General features: G+C 38.9%; 1 protein-coding gene across 1 annotated transcript in view; it reads right to left on the reverse strand.

The window, feature by feature from the left end:
• Positions 1–2237: 2237 nt before the first annotated feature.
• The window catches only part of LOC104151003 (COMM domain-containing protein 10), a 112213-nt gene continuing 89105 nt past the window's right edge, over positions 2238–25345 (reverse strand). The window contains exons 6-7 of the mRNA XM_068926772.1: positions 3452–3511; positions 2238–2786 (exon numbers count right to left, since the gene is read on the reverse strand). Coding sequence (XP_068782873.1) covers positions 2748–2786; positions 3452–3511 — 99 coding nt within the window. The 3' untranslated portion in view covers positions 2238–2747. The remainder of the gene's footprint in view (positions 2787–3451; positions 3512–25345) is intronic.

Raw genomic sequence — 25345 nt, forward strand, 5'->3', positions numbered from 1 at the left:
CAAACTTAGCAAGTCTGAAAAACGACGTGCGCTCCAGACCTATATACATGCCTACAGGCTGTGTTCCCATGCCACAGCCACCCTGGACAATCACTGGGGGAAGTGTAAACATTATAGTCAGTGAAGAGGTAGTTGCTCACTGCAGTTTTGCAGTGGAGTCAAAACTGAAACTGTCAGGCACGTGGAAGTCTCCCCGGTGCTACAGAGCTGTGCACTCACAGAAGTAGACACTGGGGTAGGATACAGCTGCCTAAACACATGTAGGAACATTTATGCTGACAGATGTTCTAGATGTATCTGCTAGTCCCATCTGGACATCTTGGATACGATACAGGATCTCCCAAAGACTTGCACCTTTCTGGAGTGGCAGCTGAAGGCTGGCAGGATATCCCAAAACTTCTCAAACAGCACTAGACACCTCTGTTTAGATAAGTGAACCTCAGCCGTATTTGGTTTTTCAGCATCTCCTCTAGACACATTATTTCAAACTAAAAGTTAGATTCATTTACTGATGTATATTTCATGCCTTCTATCTTATTCGCCTTAACTCCCATGAAAATCAATGTCGATCCAGGATCGTGATTCTTAGGGTATCTACATTTGGCCAAGCCAAACCATGCCAGCCAGGATGCTGGCAGCGACAGCTGAGGTATTCTTAGATCCCACTATTCAATGTGGTTACAGGACTAGGTCTTACACAACCAGAACCTAGGTCTTACACTACTCTGTGTCTAGGAAATGATTGAAAAGGGATCAAGGTGACATTGTATCAAAATCTGGCTGCAGAAAATGTAGAGTTTTCAAGCATGGTAAGAGTGACTAGGGTGTATTTGAGATGAGCTCAAAGACAATTAAATCCAGAGACAGTGGAAGGTTTTGACATTTGCTACCTGTCTGGATGGAGGATTTGAGGAACCGTTGTGCAACAAAGTGTTGCTGGCAGGCAGGGCAGAGGTGAGGTCTGCAGAGGGTATGACAGGGATGCGCTCACCTGGAGATACCCCCCAACCAATGCAGCGTACAATGAAAAAGCCAGTGAGCCACCGCTGAAAAGTGAGACTGAGGTTGTCTGGGAGTGGGAGTGTTATTTCCCAAATATATTTATCTCTGTGTGTGTGTATATCTCTCTCTCTACATTATCTGTATGCCATGTCTGCCAGTGGCTTGATACAAGTCTTGATTTTGGCAGCCAACTTTATAGGGTGTACCTAGTAAGCTTCTACCATGCAATGGTGACTTATTTCTTCTTTCCAACAGGGTAATAACGTTAACGTACATTAGTGGTATAGTACCACATGGTATTTCAGTTAAGAACAAAGATAAATCTTTTTTTTCCTCTTTGGTGCATTTTACTCACACACTGTGTGTAGGTTGTTCATTACTTCATCTTATAAAACTTTCCTATTATCTTACAGCTTCTGCAAATGGTCCAAAGCCCTTCTTCAGTATTTTAGAGTTGACAGCACAATCTCTAATAAAACAAAAACAAAATAACCCTCCAAAAGCAGCAAATTGAGAAATTAGGCACAAGAGGACCTAAACATCAGCTATTCAAAACATGCTCTTGGCTATAGTTAACTCTTGTGTCAAGAGCAAACAAATCTCAAAACAAAACTGACCCAGCGCCGCTTGGGTATTAGCCATGCCCATTTGGGGAATCTGAAAGCAAAAACCGTGTTCAAGGAATCCCTTAGGTGGAAAGAAAGGCATGTGAATAATGAAGATTTTTACTTCCTTTCATCCTCTATTAGCCCAGAGCAGAAGAGTCACGTACCGTGCCTATTATGAAGGTTCAGCAATGAAGTTGCCTGTCAATGACTGGCAATGAACAAGAACTAAGACTTTCACCTTCTCATAATGTTCAGGCACTTCCTTCATCTGCAATTAACGTGTGAAAATATGACTTACCTGGCCTCTTAGTCACTATGCTTTATTTCTGCTTTTCAGCTGTAAAAACAGTGGTGGACAACATTAGGAAGGATCAACAAACAGCTTTCAGGAATCTGATCATCTTACTAGTTCAGTGTTCTTTGCTACGCACTCTGAGTTTTTTCCTCCGAGTTACACATCGTATTACTTAGGATTTATTGGTGTGCACATAGTGCTCAGAAGCCATACTTATTGTCAGTGCCAAGAGTAAACACTGAAATCAGTGACGCTGTCATTATTTAGAGAAACAAAAACAAATAAAGAACAAAAATAATGAAATAAAATTCAAATTGCCCAAACCAAAACAATCCATTTTTATATCCTGGATTTATTTTGACAAATTTGCAATCAGTATTATCAATCATGTAAATAACAATTCAGAAGGACAGAGATTTCATTAGCTATATATTTTATTACTACCGATACTACTAAAGTTTTATAGTCCTTTTATGTCTGAAAGATAAATTTTATTCCTGGTCCCTCACTAGTATGCACATTTTCATCGAAATCAAATATCGCATGTAACAGGAAAAAAAAAAAAAAAGATATCTGAAGCAGGGTAGCATTCTCTTTTTTTCCAGCAAGTAAAACCACTCTTCACAAATGCTCAGAAAAACATGAGAAAGTCCATTCGAATCTTCAGAACTCTTAACACCATTCTCCCTTGGCTAATGTTACTGGTCTAAAAGGAGATACGCCATATAATTTTACAGGAAGCAACCCACTGAATCCTTCAGCAAACACAGCTTGGCAATCTATCTTCGATTCAAAATAATGAGGTGGCAGGAGTGTGATGGAGAAATAAGTCTTCAAAAACATCACGTAAGGGAATCCAGCTGTGCTTGTATAGTCTCCAGCTATTTAAAGGAACAAAAGGAGAGAGAAAAAAAAAACCCACTCATATAAAATGTTGTTTAGAAACATGCAAACAGAAAAAAAACCCTCACGTTCCAGTGTCTGCAAGTATGCATACTAAATCTATTCATACAGCAATAAAAAAATCCTGTACTCATGAATATTTGTTTTTACATGAAGCTATCAGAATTCATTGCTGCAGTTTAAATATTCAAATTTTAAAGAAACAGTTGTCTAAATACTGCCTTTTTTTTTTTTTTTTAAACATGCACAGCTGTTTTGCTGTGAATTTCCAATGCATAAGAGCAACGTAAAAAAAATAGCAGAGTTCATTTTGACTAGATTAGGAGCTTGGCACTTCGACTGAAGGCATAACACAGAGGTGCTCCTTTCGGATTGCTCACAGTTAATCATCAGCTAGTCGTCTACACCTAACCGCCAGGTACGCTTAGAACGACCCAAACCCTATACAGCAACGTATTCCAACCCTGAACCCGCAGGCTCTTTTTGAGAAAGCTTCGTATGATCAAAGAAATCCAACAGCTTTAATTAAAACTGGATCCATTTTCCTTCCAGTTTCATGAGCTCTAATTCATAGAGGCAATGCTTCCTGCAGAGCAGCATAAGGTGTTTACCAAGAGAGGAGAGTATCGTAAAATCTACAGACCTTGTTGTAGAACTCAAACAGCTCCTGATGACTAAATTCTGCAAACACTTTCTTCAGGTTCTGCGAAGGAAAAAGAAAAAGAAAGGAAGTAATAAGGGTACTTTATTCCCTCTTTGAATAACTGGAACTATTTCAGAAGGTGAGTTTAAGCTATAGGGAAGATAAAATCTTTGCACACCGCTTCGTTTTCTTTCCATGGACCGCAACGTCCCTCGTATATGCCTATTTCATTTTCGTGGCGAAAACAGGTCTACAGAGACATCTATTCCCTTGTTGCAAATTATAATAATAAAACGCATTACAAAAATGATTTTGGTACCTTATTTTTAAGTCATAGATAAAAACGAAAGGTTATATTCCTCTTTCTCAGCAGTTCGTCTAGGAGCTGGTAAATACCATTATATAAAGACAATGCCAGTAGTGTATTTGATTGAACTTGCACAGCCATTAATGTCCTGCACCAGCACAGAGCTAATACCGCCATTCATTAATCTAACAGTTATGATCTTAGCATGCTGAGATTGCTACAGGCACTTACGCACAGATTCAGGCAAAGTTAACAACTAACACAACAGCTTCAAAGCGGCGCTTAAACACTAAAAAAGCAAAATAACACAACTGATGGAAACTACTGTGGATAAAACAGATGGAGGTAATAATCCTCTGCATGCATATGCTGATGTCTGTGGGGAAGGGGGTTAAGTTAAAATTTCTATCCTGCTTAACTTGCTTACACGAAGCAGGTAGTTTAATGCCTGACAGTTATCTCAGTCATAGTACCAATCTATCCAAACTGGTTTTACTCTTATTCCTCCTACTTTGCTTTGCCACTTTATTTCCTTTTAAACAAATTTCTAACTACTACTGCACGTCTTCTGTGTTGCTGCTAGACTTTCCAAGGCTTGGAGGCGTTCCTGAGGATAACAGTTGCACTTCCATAAACACCACCAAGGCTCTGTGAAAACTGAGTCTGCGGACGTGTCTACTCGCAAAAGTAGCATCAGCTGAAAGAATGTACGCGCACCGATTTCGTTAAACTGGTACCAACTCCACGTACCACTTCAGTCAGTAGAGAAACGCTTGTTAACAATTCAGCTTCAATTAGCCAGGATACTTTCGCATACAGACGAGGCTGGGGGCCAGATTCGGTACGCTCTAACACTGACGTGAGTCTGGATTTAAGTCAAATAACGCTGCTGAACGTGGTGCAACGAATTCACAAAAGCGGTAGAAGCCCTGGGAACTCAGGCGAGGTACTGTCTGATGTTCGTTCCAAAAACGAATTATAAGACACAGGAAAGGGATAAAATGACTGGGGCCAGCCTGTCTGGTGCAATTCCTCCTCCCCACTCTGCAGAAAGAAGGAAACTTTCCAACAATTTCAGGAAGGCTACAAAAGCCTAGAAAAGGACCAGTGATTTGTATGAGAGACGAATCTTCCCCCTCTGGGAAGGAACAATGCAATTCTGGGAAGGGTATGGTGAATACAAACTAAAACTACTAGAGCAGCAGTTCTCTTTGCCATGATCCAGCTGATCCTCCCTCCAAGGAGCATAATGCAGTGACAGGGACGTAAAAGCATTTTTAAAAGCATTCTATCAGCTAAGAAACCAAGAGAAAGCAAACAAGTGGTTTCTTCAGAAATGAAAGGAGGTCGAGGAAAGACGAGATACATTAACAGCAAATGGATCTAGCATTTCAGCCCAAAGGTCTGGTATTTGCTATTCCAGCAGGATTTCAGTGGTTGTCTGAACGGCAGTAATTAAAACTGAAAAGAGAAGCATCAGGATAAAAGGAAGACACCGTATTTCTTAAAATCTATCAGTCACAATAATTAAGTTAGGGTCATCTCTTGCAGAGTCTCACAGAACAGGCTGATGGATTGAGGTGCACCAGTTCGATGCCGCCTCCAGCAGCGGGGCAGGTTGGGTGTCCAACACCTCTGACCCAGCACAGCTTCATCCACCAAACCTCATTTATCAGAGTGCTATGTATCAGCTAAGACTGGCATCTTCTGGTACCACTTCAGACCAAGAATCTGAGAAGCTTGTCTTGCTTATTTTCCTCTAAAATCAGTAGTTAGTAAAAGTTACAAGTTAGGGTAGGCAAATGAAAAAAGTGTGGTCCTTTAAATTCAGGCTCCTTTCATATTGCAAAAAATCAGCATGCTGTTATTAACAGGCTGAGGTCTCTTTTCCCATTACTATTTAAGAGTCACAGTTCAGTAACTCAGACAAAATTTATGGTGTGGCAGGCAAATGTCTGTGGAGAGCTAAAAAAAAAAAAAAAAAAAAAAAAAAAAGAGCATGCAGTCTAAAATCTTGTGCCAGACTAGGTTTTTGCTTTTTTCGGGTTTTTGATGGGAGAGAGGATATAAATATAACAGAATCTTTTATGAAGCATGTTGTGTATCTGCACAATCCTCTGCTACAACAGAATTGTTTCTGTGTGGAAAAACGTGGTACGTCTACTCTATCGCTTTAGCAGAGAGCAGTGCCACAGAGAAACGCGACCAAGTGTGGCACCAACTAAACGTTATTTTTACAACAGTATATTTCTTACTGGTATCAGTGCCTTGAAGAAGGTGCCAAACGATCATTATTACACAACTAGGAGTTCCCATCTAGACCACAAAACCATCATGCAAGAAAAACCTATGCCTCAGCAGGCTGATTGGCCTCACATTTTTAGCTGATGTATCTGCTTTTCACTTATTTTCCATACTCTCTGTGAACACAAGCAGTTAGTCACAAACAATCATAATTAAAACATATTGCAACACAGAACTAGGTTACAATCCACTTCTTTAATTAATCAGTACAATAGTACTAAAAAAAAATCATGGTGTAGATAAAATATTGCTAAGACCTCCAGTGTAGGCAAAATTCCTCATTGATTGTAAGGAATTTTGCTCAGGTAAGGATACAAAATTACACACTGCAATATTTTTTCAACCATATCATAACTAAAACATAAGACATAAGAACTACCACTTTCAGCTTACTGACTTAATTCAATGTTACCACGTGCAGACAGAGTCTCAGTCTATTTATGAAAAGTGCAACTAAGCTGCCTTCTTACATGTACACATACAGGTTTTCAGATGTTGTCTCTGACCTAGTATGCATTTCCCAAAGCATAAATAAGAAAATAATAATTTGCTGGACATCTAACTTCCTCCCTCCTTACATCGTGTGTCATCCGCTTTCCCTCTTCCCTGATTTCCTCCCCTTCCATTCCTTCCTTTCGCTCTAGTCTTTCCTTCATTCCTTCCACCTCATTTTCTCTTTGCTATTATCATCTTCATGGGAAAGACAACTAAAGTAAGTTTTACGCTTCATTCTTATTCTCACACTCTGTCACTCTAATCCCTTTTCTAAGTAGATCCCAAACTTTGCCCCCTGTGGCCGTAAAAGCCCTAGCTTCTCCTTTGGAGAGCCTTACCCTTGACAGTGACACCTTCACAGCACCTGAGAAACAAAGCTGCAGAGAGATGTCATTTTACAGAGACAGAGAAACCTCTAAAATACCAGCGTTTGTTCTCTGGACACCACCAGAGTGATATTCATATTCACTAGCACACCTATAGAGGTGGTTTGCAGCGTTTTCAGCTAAACAAAGTTGCTGTTAAGTTCAATGCGCTCCTCTGCTGTTAGCCGTGGCAGAGCATTATATTTACTCCTGGTAATGGCTGTACCAGTTGAACGCTTTGCACGGGACAGATCTTAACATCACCGCTGGATCTGGTTCAAGGAATACAGTAGTAAGTTTTCTGAAATGTATGATTTAACATGTTTGGCCACATATCACTAGTGAATATATGTTTAAATTAAATTTTAATGCCATTTTGCCTTTATATATCTAGACAGAATATTATTTCATTCTGCCTCTTCTCTCATCCCCAAGATATATCAATATACAGCCTCTTAACAATTTCTGTAAAATCCTAGTAAGTTTAACTGATTGAGGCTGTTTTCTCCTCTTCCCTATCTTCTCATTTATTCTCTAGGATCATTTATAAAAGCATAACATCTTCACCAGTCTCTAACACAGCTATTCAAAAAAAAAAAAATCTTTGTGCGTGTGGAGGGGGCAGAAAAGGAAATGAGGATAAAACCTTCCTGCTCTTCGTCAACATTAATACGCTACCCTATCCAAAAGAGCCATCCTGAATGTACGGATAGTTCTACAAAATGACCACAACTGCTTGACAGACACTTAAGCTTACACCCACCAGAAGATAATTAGGTAAACTTTTAGCTGAACATAATTGCCAGCCTGCATGACAAAGATTCAGCTACACAAGGTGTAAAGCAGAGTCCCCAGCTTCCCATAGCCTTGGCTAACAATTTATTTTGAACACGAATGCCTTCTTGCTGCAAAATGTTTCTGTGGAAACCATGCAAAAAATATGTCTACTTAAAATACTGCAGAAAGCACAGGCAAATTCCTGGTTATAATCAAAGGTTTTTTTTTTTTTTAATCCTATGCTCTAGATATTTCTATTTTACCATACTACTGCAAAAGGCTTTATTAGTAATGACAGTTTTGCAGTCTTACTTATTGCCCAGTCTTATTCCACACACTTAACTCCTCCACCCCACGCACGTACTAGGAGTTATAAATAAAAGGCCAACTTCTGGGTTTAAAGCTAACTTGAATATGAAAAATTGATATTGCTGTAATAGTTCTCAATTGCAAAGCTGTAACTACTTTTACTACATTGCAAAATAAATGCCAAGTACTCTGAAGCAAACAGATGGAAGGACAGGCTGGTTTGTATATCTAAATGTCTACTGATAATGATAATGCTATACGACTAAGTACATGTAAAAAAATTACAGTATATTCAGTGAGGTTTGTTAACAGTAACTAAGTAGAAGCAACACAAATTCCACAGTCTTCATATTTTAAAAGAACCTTTAAGGCTACCTTCTACAAAGTCTAAGTTAGGTTTAAGAGATGACTTTTTCATACTTACTTTTCATTTTCCAATTTATTCCCATTAGATATCTTTATATTCTCAGGAACAATGAAAGGCTATGGATAATTAAGCTCATCAGTTTAGGGCCAAATTCAGATGCATTCCTAAGTAGGCCCCCGTTGACTTTTAGCAGCCTCCAGTTCCCTGGGCACCTACCGATGTCTGGGCTGCATCAGTTCAGACTCCCTTAAAATTTCCTTGGGCCCTGGAGAACTAGGCATTCGCCTAGGCACAGACAGATGGGAAGAGGGTCAGAAGTTGTATCCCACAGAATTTATCAGCAAGTTCAAGCTGCTTGGACAGGAAGAAGAACTGGAGCATGGCAAGAAAAGCAGATATGTTAAAATAGACCAGCATCGCTTTAAGGCGCACCTTTTCCTTATCTATCTGAACATAAGAGACAGCAATCAAGTCTTGGCTATATTCTTACAGCAGTAGGTGGACATAATTCAGCTAAGGGATTCAGTGGAGCACTGAGACTTAAATATCGACTTAAATGTATTCCAAATTACACTTCTTCCACATCATCAAAGAATTTGACCTTCAAACTTCATTCTTCCATTTGCAATACCAAATAATTATTTTCTTAGAGGGAAAAAAACCCTACATGCCTTATGACTGAATTACATGCGTTTTCAAGTGTTAGCGTGCAATATCTTTCATACTAACCCCATCCTTTCCTAATCTATATATTAAGATTCAGTTTGTACATAAACTGCATTCTCCATTTTCAAGAGTTTTTTTTTTTTTTTAATATAAACTTTAGGTATTCAGATTCCTTGAGGTCTTCAGGGAGGTCAAACTCAACAGCATACTAAGGATGTCTTTCCTTCCCTTGCAACGCATGAGTAAGCTCCCTACCTGAACCTCTGTGTTGATTCCTGAGATCTAACCAACGTTTTTCTGAAGATAGGTGGATTGGAGATACATATGGATAATCTTATTTCAGCAGACATGGGATCATCTAAGCATGCATTCATGGAAAATACCTGTAACAAACTCATTGCCCAGTCTGGCAGGGAGCCAACAGACTCTGCAGAAACTTAGAGACCTGCAGAAATGCCTTATATACTTCCAAACAGCAGCTAGAAATATCAGTCATTCCCATTTTCTCTCCTCCTTTTGCTTTCCACCCTCACACAAATATTCAGTAGCGGCTGGCTGAACTGATGCAAAGCTACAGACGACAAAACGGGATACAACTCCTAGAAAGACCTCATAAGCCGGGAAGACCACAGAACACTAAAGGCAGACAGATCCCTTTCTTCACAGAAAAGGAGAAAATGCTTTTAAAATCATGACAGTTACCTTAAGGTAAAATCCTATAGGACGCTACAGTTTCCACCTCAACACAGCTAGTCAGAGTAAAGACCACGTTGGTATGGAAAAGGGTGATAGTAAAGCATTTTTTCAAACAGCTGTATCAAGGCAGAGGTTTCCTTTGCCTTGAGCATACTAGGAACTTGCACCCCTATAAATAACATCCAGTTAGGATATGGAGGTTTTCTTTAATAATTATTTCACATGGAAAAAACTCCTAAAAAAACAGAAATCAAGAGCTGTAGTGTTGTCATTTCAGTACAAAGATTACGTTAAATACATTTTTAGAAAAATATCACAGTGAACTAATATGCTTTTTGTGAAAATGGGTGGTAACATATATCAGAGTGTTCCTGTCAAAAGAAATATTTAAAAGCAGGTCTTTTGTATTGATTCCTCCCTTTAGGATCTACATACAAAAAAATGGCTCACAGAAGACTTATTATGACCCCTGAGAGTCTGACTTCCTCCTATGCCCATTCCATACTTCACATACACATCCTCATGTGTTCTTCCTTTTTTTGAAGGCTACTATATACAGTGCATACAGTTCATTATTGATTCTGCTCTAGTCTCCATGCAGGATTAATCACTAGCAGTTTAAAGTGCACACATGAACCAATGTATCACTGTAATTTTACGATTCCACAGGAAAATATACAGCTACAACTGCCAAACATAATAACCAAGAAAAGATGTATTCGAAAATTGTTACCTTCACTTGCTAAAAGGCCTTCACACGCTTACCAAGGATATCACTGATCAATCAAAGGAACGCTGGTCCTAATAATAACAACGCTCCTGTTTTACCAGTCACCTAATTTTGCAAATTATATTATATTCCTAGTATCACAGAAAGTTCTTCAAAGGACAATCTGATTAGAAATTTAAACCAAATATACCCCTACCCCCTATTAAATTTCACTGTATCAGGTATGGAGAAAAGGGTCTTTGGGAAAACATGCACATCCTTATATAGCATGCAGTTTGAAACAACTGGAATATACATTTTCTTCTCTCTTCTTCATTCAGAACTCTACTTTGACCACTAAACCATTTTATTCCTACGAAGATATATGATGGGTTTTTTGGGTTTTTTTTTTTCACATTATGGCACAATGTGTCTGGCACAGAATTTACAGTATGCAAAAATTAATTTCATGGGCAGTCCAAAGAAAGCAGGGGGTTCCAATCTTGTGATCTTGTGTTTGATTTATTTCCATCAGGGCTGTCATGCAAGTCTGCAAACACCAAAGACCAGTGAGTTCATGCTTATATTTCTAAAGATATCTCACATCAAGACTGACACAGTAATGTTACATTCACCTTGAAAGACAAGGAATCACTTTTCTTCTTATACTTGTGCTCAGAGAGAACAGGTTTTAAAACTCCTAGTAGTTGTTCCCAGAACAACTACTACTGGCTCCATAAATGTTCTGACCTCACCTATTTGCCAAATTTATCACAGGCAAATTCATTTTGGACAAACTGCACATTATAAAGACGTCACACAGGCATAGCTGTGACGTATTTCCATCACCTTACTCAGAATAAAAATCCAAATCCTGGAGGCTGTCAGAACTGATGTAAATATTAAGAGCAATGTTAGCCCAGCATTTGGATCTGAAAACTTAAGATTAGGGACTCAAATAGCAAACATTGCAACTTGGAAAAGTAGCTTAGGAGATGGAAGCTCAGCCCTAGGTCAAAATTTCCTACCAAAGAGAGCAGCTCAACAACGTGAAGAGTGTTTTAGAGAACGTCACGCAAAGCTGGATTGTAGCTGACATGATTTAATATCAAGTTACAAATCCTTTATGTTCAAATCCGATATGCACCTAATGTTGGGTCTGAAGACAGCTGGGCTTTGAGGAAGCTCAAATTGTGATTCAAACAACTTAGTAAGCCAGCTGTCTCAAGTAAAGGCCAGATAAAAATCTCCTATATCTAGGTGAGGAAGTTTGCATTATTGCGGTCTGCATCCACATCGAGAGCAACTGCCCTGACGAGAATTTTGTCTGGTATAATCATGCAGATGAACCTGACTTTAGGAAGGCTTTAGATGAATGGAAGAAGCTGCAATCTTTTTGCGAGGTTAGTTTCTGAGTGTACCTGGCTCAAAAAAATACTGCAATATCGCAGTTCTGCCAAAAACAACAACAACAACAAAAAACCTACTGCAAAAAGGCATTTTTGTTTTACCACAAAAAGCCCTTCTTCAACATCAGACAACCCGAAACCTGTTTCTACTGAGACACAAGAAAAGAGTTTGGATAAAAGAGGCCAGCAGCAAGAGGAAGTATCTAAGGAAACTCAGATCCAAGTGAAATCAATGTACCTTGTGTGAAAATATCCTTTCTGAAAACTCTGCTTTAGTATTTACTAAAGGTCAAAATTAGATAATTTGTAAATTAGTTCTTTTCTTTCCATTTGGGAGGGGTCACTGAGACTAACACCAATTTGGATTTTCTTGGGCAGACAGGCAGAGCTAAGATGAATTTTGTTGTTGTGCTAAAAGGGTGTTGGGGGCTGTCAGCAAGCATACCTTTGATCTCAGGGTGAACTGCTCCAGCAGCTAACACCTGGGTGCCTGCACGCCCACAGCTCCCTGCTGAAAGCAACTGGAAAGCCATGGGGAAGCTGGGGGTGTTAACCAGCAGCCTGGCCCTCGGGGAACCAAAGGCAGAGCTCTTGGCCAGCAGGGCTGCCTGGAAAGCGATGTGTATTTTTGTATTAGGAAATCGCCTACTACTTCTACTGTATTCTGAGAAATAGAACAGATGTGCGGTTTTTGCTGTAATACTCATGACTTACAAATAAATACCAGACTCCTGACCAGCACCTCCTTGCTAGAAGCCGCACCAGCAAGGCCTTGACCTTGGCTACCCATTTGGCTCAAGGTCGTCCTGATCTCAGCATGGGGTCAAAGAGGCATTGCTGCGCTGAGCACGGGGCACAACCAAACACCAACATGTCTCCAGTAACACAGAACAGTCTTGCCTCAAGAGTTGCTGCAAGAGTTCTTTAAAAGCAAAGTTTTTCAAATTGGACATAAAAGCTTCTCCTTTTTACAAAGGTTAGAAACAAACAAACAAACAAAAAAAGACTGGACGGTCTTTTCCGATTATGATTCTGTAAAACCAAGACTGACTCTTCATCGACTGCAAGCTAGAAACAAGAAGATCAAAAAAAAATTTTTTTTTTTTACTGAAATAACTGCAGCCTAACAACCCACAATGCAAGATCCATTGATGGTTCTACCAAACAAGGAGGAAACAACCTCTTAATTGGGAAGCAATTCCACCGAGAACTTCTGCATCTCAGTTTGTCCCTGCAGGTTACACACGTTCTAATGATGCAGAAGTGAGCTACCTGGATTTTAGACAATGAGATTTCAGTGATCTTTTCCTTCTTGCGTCATCACTTTTGCTGAAAAGTTCTTTAAAAGCTCGATGTAATGATGTGGTGTGAATTCTTACTGCTTGCAAAGAAAATTGGACAGAGTGGTAAGGATGGAAAGCACTCCAAGTGCTCTGTAAGTGTTTTCATAAAATCAAACCACTCATCCTAAAGCTTCCTTTAAAGACAGGAGATTAATATAAATATATAGGTAGTACCTTCTTGGGAAGAAAAGCTACTTTTGGCTAATGTAACCAATTTGAAAGAGGGTATCAAATCCCTTTTTTCCTCAAGTCTATGTGCTGTTTCATTACAGTTCATACAGATCGCTTTAAAAGCGGGTGAGCAACGAGTGGAATACAGGACTAGATTTGGATTAATCTGCAGCTAACTGGAATATTGGCTCACGCTCGCTACAATGTTCTCAGTTAACAGCCAAATCAGGATGCTTTTTATGGTCTTCTCTCAAAACGAAATCCCTTTTGCACCAAATTTATTACATTTTTATCTTACAATCCAACACTGCATGACGCAAAACGGAGATGGTAGAACAAGGAATGAAAAGTAGTATTATATGGTGTAATCTTTCCATAAGGATAGATATGAGTTTAACATTTAAAATATGCTTAAACATCGTTCAGATTTTCTCTTTTTTGACATAGAATTTTCTTGAAGAGAGATTTTAAAATTTTAAAACAGGCCAGTTTATAAATTCTGTCTGTATGAAGAATTTCATAAAATAATGCTTAAACTGATGTTTAAGATATTAAAACATTTATGACAAGGGATACTGAAAGCTTATAATTTGCTTAATGCGTTGTCTACACTGATCAATAAATGGGTCAAAAGTGTAATATACGGGTTAGTTATTGATGTTTAGCTTTGCAATCTAACTGGAAGTTATGAAACTTTTAAAATAACCCAACACGTTTCCAGATTCTTCTTATACCGTCTTTTATTTATGGGGAGAATGCTAAGAATATTTTTGCTGACTACCAAAGGTTTTAGATTTAAAAGAAAAATATAAAACTGCAGAAAATGCTTTAAAATATTTTCTCTTGAAACAGTGCTTATGTGCTACTATGGAAAGGATTTTAGAAGAACTTTTTTTTTTCTTTTGGTCAAGAGAGCATTTTCAATATATATTGTCTTCTTAATTTAGGATATTATCTTAAAGAACTAAATTATAATACTTGCAGTACTCTATTCAGATAGATTAAAATGATGTCAGTTAACACTGAAATAGCTTGTTTTTAATACTGACTTTCAATATATTCAAGTCCAGAACAGCTACGTTTTCTCTTCTCAAGCCATATGTAATGAAGTGACAGTAAAGGGAGCAAAGAGAATAATTATGCACAGGTATGGTAGGTTAAAAAACAAAAAAAAATTCTATCCTGAGACAACAGGTTAGACATAACAGTTACTGCCCCGCTAGTTAAATGAGGACTGTTAAGTCTAGCTTTCCTTTTTACAACAGAAAGATCTTCCAACAGTCTCAGAAAAAAAAAACTTAGCTATATCTTGAATGATCTGCAAGTGCTTTTCTGGGTTGTTATATCTCTTCAGCGTATGAACAGCCATACATAATAAACTGCTTTATCTTGAATCTGCACAATGACTTTCAGATGCCACAAGCCATCTTTTCTCAGAAGGAAGTTTCTATGGTTTTCGCACTTCTTTTGCTAAGAAAAATAAGGATGTCAGCGAGACTGAACTAGCTCAACTTCAATATAGGCACATATCAAAGACAAAACAGCAACTGAAAAGCTAAAACTCTTCCCCTTCGCTTACTATGACACTAAATGGCTACAAAGTCATTCTCAAGGAAAGCGATCCCTGTATTTCGCACCCCTGTATTTCAGGTAGCAGCGCTCCATCTAAAAGCACCTTTACCTTATCGCACAGGTGACACACAGCAACTTCAGACAGACTGGGGGACCGGCGTCAGAATTTCCCTGCACTATATGCGCTCGGGCGGATCGTTAGTTAGCGTGGCTTCTGCAGTCTCCTAGATCGTTCATATTCTCAAATAGTGCAAAAAGGAAATACTACTCAGAGTAATCGCACCTCTTCCAGCTCCGTCTCTGCAGATCTCACCGCGGGTATAGACGCATCGTGGTACGCAAGACTGGATTCTTTACAGCTGCAGCGCCTTCTGCAGTCACGTCGCTGAGCAGAGAGGATAAAGTTTGGGGGCATGTATATCACCTCTTTGTTCCTCTGCCAGTGCAAGCGCCAGGCACGAGGAGTCCACATAAGCATCCCCCAGCTCGCCCTCTGCCTACATGCAAAGTGCATCTTGAAAGTAAATAGCTTGCTTTCTCCTTTGAGCAACTGTCTACAGCGATTGCGTTGCTGACAAACGCAGCCCGTCTCAGAGGTAGGCAAGAAGTTCTACCTACCAGAAGTCTGCTCTTTCAAAGGTCATAGTCAATCTAAAAGACTGGGGCAAGCACGGGAAAACACAGAAGCGAGCTCCTTAGCGCTAGTTACAAACGATGAACGCGTGCTGCTCAAAGAGGTAGCAAAGGCTAGCAAAGTTAGAGTCTAATGAACCCCAGTGTGTCCAGGAGGATGTTTCCTTGCTGAAGCATAGCAGAGATGTTTATAATCTTACGCTTATAAGATAACCTTTATAGGGATGTCAGTCCTCCTCTCAGTCCTCCTGCAAAACATAACAGAACTGTCTTCCTCAGGCTTTAATTGATTTCCTCCTATTTAGGTGTCAAGACAGTGCTCTAGCTGCATTCAGTGCCTAAAAGCGTGCACTGACTGGCAGAAGAATAAACTGGGAAAACAAATCGTTGACAGATAACCTGATTAAGCTGGTCAGAAACTTTGGCTGAAGCCTCAGTGTGACAGCATTCTTACGGAAAACCGTATTAACAGCATCTCCATTCTCTTACTGGGGAATGGCAGAATTAACAGTTCAACACATACTTGAAGAGAGATGCCATGAGATTCCAAGCATGAGAAAAGTTTCGTGATTCCTGAAAAGTTGAGAGAGTAATTCTGCAGCCCTATGTGGAAGAATAAATAACCAAAACTGCAACCTGGTTGCTTTAATGAGAACTAATGGTCCAATATATTTGGAATCACTATTTGAAAAGGATTAAAGGACTATACTGTGTAGGAGAACCATTTATTTTTGGATTATTGTGTTTGCCTTGCAGGATGCTTTTGACTTTATAGGAACAAGACTTTTCTGCAAACATCAACTAGTCAGAACTCAGCTAGGCAAAAGCAGTGTGGGTTCAGAGGTCTTCGAAGGAATATGCAGATCCAATAGTTAAATTGACAGTTGGTGATTCACCTCTCAAACTGGTGAATGTAGCATTTATTCTTTGGTTGTCTGATGGCATTGGTTTTGTTAACTCTGAAGCCTACAAAAGATGTTAAAACCTAAAGCGTTAGAACTCAGCATTTCTACATCAGCAGGAACTTTGGTTCAGAGTGAGACTTCATTATTTGAACTGAAATGTTTCTTCAGAAGTTGTGGGTGTTTTCTATATGTTCTTTTTCCTTTGGGAACTAAAACTTTCCCTTCTGAACTTCTGAAACATAACCTTCAATGGTTCTATGTGCAACTTGAGACTTCTGGTCTTAAAAAATATCCCATCATATGAGGAAAGGAAGAGAACATGCAGCTGTGTAGTGTGAGCTGCATTAGCAAGGGACGCAGCCATTGGGCAGAACAAAACAATTTTTCTCCTCTGCCAGGCGCTTGTGAGGTTTCACCAGGATTGCATGTCCAGTTTTGTATACCCCCGGTACACCAGAGATGTTAACAAATGAGGGGCCGTTCAGCAGAGCATCATATAGATGCTTAAAGGGCTGGAGATATGACATACAAGGAGAGGCTAACGGAATTGGTTCGCTTAGCTTGAAACAGAGAAGGTTAAGAGTGGGGAGTCTAACTGCAGTTCTGTTTGTAAAAGTTTTAGCATTAAATGGTTTTAGCTAATCTTCTTAAAGATTTGGCATCTTAGGTGTTTAGACAGAGAGTCCATCCCACATGAAAGACTGGCACTTCATAATAAATAATTATCATGTGTTAGCTGAAGACTTGATGAGGAATAAATTTCAATCCACCTGGGATGATTCAATTTCTCTGCGCATTTTTTGCAGGGACGGGACCCAAATAACATGAAATCCCTAGAGGCTGGCAATCGCATCTTTTAGATGGCCCCTGTTCTTTGCTCTTAGAAGACATGGGACTGGATGCAGAAGTAATTTCAACAGATCTCGACTGATCAGTAGTGATAGTGGCCAGCAAGATGATATATGTGACATAGCAGTAGGTCAGTGCAATTCACAAGAGATGAGGTTGTTGAATTGCCAGTCTTGGGATCTAAAGACTTTGCTGACCTCTTGCTTGCCTATCACCACTAGTTTAAAAGCCCTGCAACTGGAGCTCAACTAATCATTTTTGAACAATGCAAAAGTATTCCAGCACAATCTCCGGTAGCTCTGAAGCTTTAACAAGAGCATGAAACATCCATAAACAGCAGGACAGGACTGAATACCCAAAAGGCACAGGGCTCTTGAATAAAAAATCACTGGGATTAGCCAGTTATGCCTCCAGACTTCATTCAGAGCATCACCTAGCCTCAGGGCTCTTGGCATAGGATCAAAACGCCAGGTAGTACAAGGTGCCATCTATTAGTGGCTGTATAGACTACTCTTGCAGGATAAAGCCAGCATAAAAGCATAAGGCTGACAGAAACTCTGTATTAGTTGCATATATTCAGGAAAATGTGACAGAAATGCTGTCATGTACCCAGCATTACAATTCTTCTGCTTGCCATCCGGTAGCGCAGAAGTTCAGCATTAATGATTGTGGAACCATGGCTAGACTCCACGGCATAAACTTATATGTGAAAGCACTATATTAGACTCATTTTCTTCTTCAGGTCCTGACTGGCGGTGAAATGTTTATAGATGAACTGAACACACTATTCTCAGGCCAGTATGTGGTAATATTTGCAAGCAAACAAGAGACAACAAGAGACAAGCAAGCAAACAAGAGGTGAAGATAAAAATCAAAATAAGTCTGTAAATGACCTTGCTGAAAGCTCTTACTTACCAAAAAGGCTTCCTGGAATATTTCACCACTGTGAAGCCATCACACAAGAACTCTCAGAGAGTATTACTCAGACGGTAATAAAAAGAGTTACTAAAAACGTTTTACACATTTTTCTACACTTTTATTTAATACAGCACAGCATCATCTCCTTAGCTGTTGCATCTTCCTGTATAACACTACATATTTTACTAAAAGCATGTGGTCAAAAAAAAGAGACTTTAAACAGTGACAGAGATCCATATCCAAAGTCTATAAAATTAACAATAAAATTAATAATCTAACTGCAGTTAATGCATACCTTCCACATTATCTACACAAATTAAAGAAACTTTAAGATAAATTACACTGGTTATTTCACAAAATCTCAGGATTCTGCATTTCTTTGAGTGTTTCTAGTCGCTGACTACAAAAAGTTCTTAAATTCTCTCCAGCTGAAAGACTAGAGTTGACAATGCAAAACGATGCAAGAATTTTCAAAGAAAATGCATCAACCTTTTTGCCATAAACCTTGTCTTTTCCTCCATGACCACAGTAGTTTGGATATGAAATGGTGTCACAGCCTAGATGTGTGGGATCGACTGCGACTGGGGATTACACAGGCAGTACTCAGTTTGTAATTGCACAAATCAACCCCAACCTAGACCATGACAAGTAAACAGCTCAGTATCAAGAGCCTGAAACAGTGGCTGTTGATCACCCTGCTGTCATTTGATAACTTAAGCGCCATGAAGAAAATGTCCTTCCATCAGGATGCCTGTAACTCTCAACGTACAATTCAATTAGCTGGCATCTAAGCTTCAATAAAAGCTCTGTCCCTGTATTTCTAAATTACTACGTTGGCAGCGGTGTGAAATAGTGTACGGATCTCGGTCATAACCCACAGGGGCAAGTAAAAAAAACCCAGCAACTGAAGCTGGCATATTTTGTCAATCTGAACATTTAATCAGTGAGAAATGAACTACCCACTCACCCGAAGAGGGAGCCAATACAGAGTCTTGGTAAGGAAAAAAACAAACACTGCTTTTTCATATGCATCTTCTAAGAGAAGAGGATGAAGATCTTCTCATTATATCTTAAGAACTGTAAAACAACAACATATAATACAGCAAAAGTGGAATAGAGATTTTTCTTATAGCAAAGGACTAACAAAGATGGCAGATGTGGCCAGCAGACTTTCTCTACAGCAAAGAACCAACTTCGATGGACTGTGGCCATAGACCAACACAGAACCCATATATTACAAAAACATGCTCACAGCCAACTTCTTCTCACTGAACAAGGATGTGACCAGAGTCGTTCAGTAATAAAGAGGGTACAGAAACAGAAAAATGTGAGACTTTAAAAAAGTGAAATACAGATGTTACGTCTTGCAGCGATAAAAGCTTTCTGCTCAATCATTCTACTAAAAAGATATTGTAAGAATCTATAAATCTCTCATTCACTTCATGTGAAAGCCTTCAAGTATGCCCAGGATTCTTGACACGATAGCTGCTTTTCAGTGAATTGCAGTGAATGTATTACTACTTGGGCTTTTTCACTTCTTTCTTTCTTGTCATCCCCTATCAGGCAGCCTATTTATGCAATTTCAGAAACCATTCCTTCCACACTACCCTAATTTATTTAGAAAATCTAATAACAAATGTAAAAACTTGTCCTAAAAATTATGGGTAAACATTAGGTGTATGCATGCAGCATCCACTATTTAACATCTTGTATCTTGGCCTTTTAAACATTTTTTTTCAACTCGTTTTGTTCGAATGATCTCCCAGGAAAAAGGCACCTGAAATAAGTAAACTGATTTCAGAGCTCGCTTTTTAAACAAAAACAGAACATCCTTGTGGGGATACACACTTTATGCCAACGCTTTGCCGAAAACAATTTTATTACGGTCAAGATATTCTTTGGTGGGCGGGAGGGGAAAGGGAGGCACGGGAGAGGGGGAGAGTAAGAATTTGCAATGTATGCACGGAGAGAATCAGCCATCATTACAGATTCAAGGAGCTCCACTCACAAGTGAAATAACAGGCTACAATATATAAACACATATTTGAGCTTCCCAGCAACTCTTAAGAATTTACCAGGCGCACTACCATTGTTTGCGGGTTTGCACATCACCTGCAGCATAGCCCGAGACTGGATTAGTCGCACAGCCTAACGCTTTCTTGATACTTCCACCTAACTACAGCGCCTATGCTCAGTTCTCCCGTGGCCTGAAAGGCGAAGCAGCTAGCAAATGCTTCTGTTGACTTTATTTTCCTCTTGAGCATCAACACTAAAAGTTGAAATTTCAACACTGGCATTTCAAAACAGCAAAGGAGACTGTAAGAGTGGTAACTTGCCCCATATATCTTTTCGTAACTGTATTTTATATTATTTTATTGGGCATAAAGTGCAGATTTGTATAAACGTGTGGCAAATTCAGTTCCCGCATGTGGCAGTGAAGAGCAGTAACTGCTTGACTCTTGGGATATTTTTATTGTATTTTCAAGTCAAGGTTGGCCATGTTTTGCATGAGGGATGTTTTAAATTCTCTACGCTACCTGGGTTCTACTTTTACACTCCCTGTGAAGACATACGAATCACACTAAGTAAAGCTTTCTTATGGCCCTGCACATATACTTCGGGGGCGGGGGGGAAATCAAGGCACATTTACAATACATAAATGTTTCTACCAAAGAATTAAAAGTCCAAAATCTCATTTGAAAAATATTATTCATTTTCAAAAAATCCAATTAATTCGCAAGCAGGTTTTAAGCAAATCCATCTGTCCATTCCAACAGACAATTAATATCTTTGGCCAGAATATTAATTCTTGCCTGGCCACAGAAGTATTGACACTTAATTCAATACTGTACCATCTTGCTAGAGGCAAAACGTAGAGTAGTTCTTTTGTAAACCCTATTAAAAATGTATGAGATATTTTTTTAGTTTGGAAAATTTAATTTTTTAATCCATAACCCTTAAATGTCATGCACATTAAAAACCGACAGGCACGCTAAACTAAACAGGTCAGAAGGAGACAGCATATATTAATAATGATTAGGCTATTAGCATGGGATGAGAACGCTGGTCTTAGCGTGAAGAGGTCATGTGTCTCTGCAGCGAGCTGACTGACAACCTGAATTTTCTCAACATGCAAACCTTTTGCCCCAAACTACTTTCATGGCAACTGTGACGCACATATCTTATGTAGCCGCGACAAAGCACAGCAGCGGCATTTTTAAAGAACGCATACCTGTATTTGTTCTTGTTCAAGAAGAACTAGCAGATGCCAGAAAAGCAGGTTAAATGGGAAAGATAATGATTTAAAAAGTTTGAGATGCAATCTCCTGCGTTGCAAAAGACTTCATTAAGACCTTACAAAACTAAAGCACGTGTCAGACTATCTAGTATTGCCGTGGAACTCGAGAGACACAACTTTCTGCTGCGATACCACAAACTCAAAGGACTGGGAAAACACAGGCATACTTAATGCTAGACTCTGCTGCTAATCCAAGAGGCTGCCAAAACCACAGTCAAAACTCCCTTTAGAAACCTCCTTCTCAAACTTGACAGTATCTAGAGACTCCAGCAAGGAGCCCCCCTTGTCCCATCCAGCTCCCGCTTCATCCCCTCCCACTTACACTCCATTTCCATTCCCGCAATCTCAGTTGGCAGCCCCTCTTCAGGCTTTCTCTTCTCCCTTTGTGTGCTTGCAGGTAAATATTTCCACCACTCTCTCTCATTACTAACAAAAACTCGGTTGGAATATACTCTCCGTCATTAAAGTTTCTGTTTCAACCTAAAGCAATAGTCTCACTTGGCCCTTCAATTTAACTCTGCCATAAAACACAAACCCTGATGAATTCAAGCAGATCACGCAATGAATGAAACGCCAGTAATTATGGAACAAAGATTTGCAATAAGAAAGGTAGGGGAAATGAGTAGAGAAATTTCCTTAAAAATCTAATTAGCCTTCCAGCTCTCCACGTTCCATTTAACATCAATGTCCATTCAGATATTTATTACAAAAATAAAAAAAAAAGGGGGGCAACTGCAGCAGAAAAAATTCTATGTAGGTCTTGTTCCGCTAATTTCATTTTTCTCTTTTTCTGCTCAAATTTACTTACAGATAATTATACATTGAAATCCAAACACTAAAAAAAAAAAGTAAAATTTCTAACCCACATTTTCTGGCAAGGCTTTCCAAAAGTATATTTACTTTTTATGTGAGTGAATCAAACTCACTCATCATTTTGGTTAAAATATATATATCTATACCTCCTGACACATCAGGTTACCTAAAAAAAGTTAGTATGAGTCAAGACAGTTGTATTGCTAATCTCTGTAAATGTCTTCCTTCCATCTGTTAATTGTCATGCTATTGTCAAACTGAGGGGAATGTATTCAGATGCTATATTTTATCTGCTCTGCTTTGGAAAACACAAATTTTATAATGCAATAATAAGAGATTTGCTTTAACTCCCCTGTGACTGTCAAAGCATCTTGTCTGCTAGCTCAGTTTTTCTCCACCTCCAATCTAGCTTCCCTTTACTGAAGAAACTATTTTTTTCCTTACATGTAGGAGCTGTGATTTCAGAAAGTCTTTTACTTCCTTTCAGAGAGTGGAAGATGTTTAACTCCAGCAACAGGTAAAATATGACTTAGAATGAAAATATACTTAAAAAAAAAAAAAAAAAGCATGGTTGCCTGCTATGCAGTAGTCATCAACATACAGTTATTGAAAATAAGAATCACATGTTGATTCTGCATAAAAATAAATTTGGAGGTGATTATAAACTAATTACGCTGGTAATTAAACAGAATTATTGCTTGCCATTAACCATCTTGCAAACATCCACTCTTAACTATTTTTTCCAACATGGTTTTTCACATTCACAGCCTCATATCCACTTGCATTCTCATTCTTCAAGATGAAAACCATGTTTTTACAAAAAGTTCTGTCTTATATTTAAGGATTTCAGAACATTGATTACACTAATTTTAAGTAAACACAAAATACACTAATTGAATCAATTATATTCTTGCTTATTCCGAAGAGATTTAATTCACCATTTTGCAGATATGTAAGCAAGAACCCAATGAGTTTAAACACCCACTCCTTTCTCCATCAAAGACTAAAATTAAATAGCAGCAGGATCCTGCCTAACTACTAAAAGTCACAGTCAGACTGCAAAGAGGATGGAATAGATTTCTTGCCCCCCAAAGTGCCTTCTCCATCTCTAGCTCGCAGAATACTCTTCCTCCCTTGTGCAAAATCTCTGTGCAAAATTATCACTTCTAAAGCATCAGCTTAGTGCCTTATCTCAAAAAAAAAAAAAAAAAAAAAAGTAGCCTGGTGCTCTACTGTAGAAACCTCCCAGCAATCTGCTACAAACAGGCAGACTCTGCCTAAACATGTCTATATATGCTTCAAAGGTCTGTATGTCTGTAGGTAACAGTGTATTGGATCAACGTAAAAAAAGGCTTCAATCCCGCCAAATCTGGTAATAGCTAGCAACAGTGGCCAACTGTTTAACAGCTTATGTAAAATGATCAGGAGATTTCAATGTATATGCTAGTGGTCTACACACTTCCAGGTCTGCACACTTCCAAACTGTTCAGTTGTCGTACTTTTACTACTGTGATCTGTAAAGGAAGGGTAAACTGGGACTTCTCAAACGTATGTGTGAAGGATGTTGAAAAGAGAGAGGTTGAAGTAAACTTCTTGGATTGCTTAAACGTAAGTTTTAGATTCTCATAAGAGTTTACTCTTGTCTTATCATTACAAAAGAGGATATATTACCATGGGGAAGGAAGTATCGTCACCGGACACCCCAAAATTGATCCTAGCGTAGATTGTTCTTTCCTCTACCAAACTCATGGGAGAAATTTCTCTTTAACAAAGCAACAATTTATTTTCTAAATTTAGCAAGTAAAACCATATTTACTGAAACTAAAAGTATTTAATCCAAAATCTCAAGTATTTATAGCATGTAGAGCATTAGTATCTGCTACATTGCCTTGCTCTCTTTAATGTGATCAAGGAAATTTTGTGGGTTTTTTTCCTTTTAAGATAGCACCTGAGCACCTAAGATTTTAAATAACTATAATCTAAGGCCAACTGGGTAGCCTATTCACATTTCTTAATCTTAGTACAAATCTAGGTTAAGCTAAGACAAGAACAACTATTTCATCATACACATGTTCACTACTTAAACCCAGCTTTATTTATTCTCTAAGGCTGTATCTTTTTCCCCTGTCACCAGTAGTATGATGTGTGCTATTTAACTCACGTGAAAACGCTGATAAATTAAGAACAAAGAAATATCTTCATTGCCTTTAACAGAATTCTGTGAGTTCACAGTTTGCAGTTGTATTAGCACCACTCCAGCTAACACTAAAGTATTTTAACACAGAGACTTGACTCACTTGTACTGCCTTTTTGTGGAAATAAACAACAGGCAAGATTGTTATTGGCCTAATAAACAAAGATTTGACAAGAATGCTACAAAAAGGTAATTTCCTCTAAGGAGGGACTTGAATCTTGAGTCTTAAGATAATACTCAACATTTAAGTTTGATGTTCGGCAGGTAAGCACAGTGTGCGTGGCAGGAGAGAAAAGGGGAAACAGAAGAGGAAAAAGTCTGCAAGATCCATACATCACATGCAAGAAAATATTTAAAGATACTTTCTCTCCCTGAGTATCTGTTACAGCGTTTTCGGAAACAACATCTACACATACACAATCGTTACCATAACAATTCTCCAAATTCATCCTGGCTCTCGCCTACCCGTTACACCGTTACAAAATTCAGCACACCAGCAGCGCAGCTCCAGTTGGAGATCTTGCTGCCTCTCCTCAGCTGCCTGTGCAACAACCCTACATGTCGACTGCAGGGACCCCCTCCCCCCAAATCAAAAAAGCTATCTTTTTCCACGCTCTTTGTTAAGTAAACTCTTCTCCATGACGGCTATTCTTTTTCTTTTTTTGTCTCTGCAGTAATGAAGAAAACAAAGAACTTGCTGAATGCACAAATTGCCTTAGTTCTTTGTATTTGGAAACTCGGCAAATTTACTGGCATTTGTGTAGTGCAGAATTGTTCAAAGTTTGGATGGCTTA

Source organism: Struthio camelus, chromosome Z, assembly GCF_040807025.1.
Source record: "Struthio camelus isolate bStrCam1 chromosome Z, bStrCam1.hap1, whole genome shotgun sequence".
Taxonomy (NCBI): domain Eukaryota; kingdom Metazoa; phylum Chordata; class Aves; order Struthioniformes; family Struthionidae; genus Struthio; species Struthio camelus.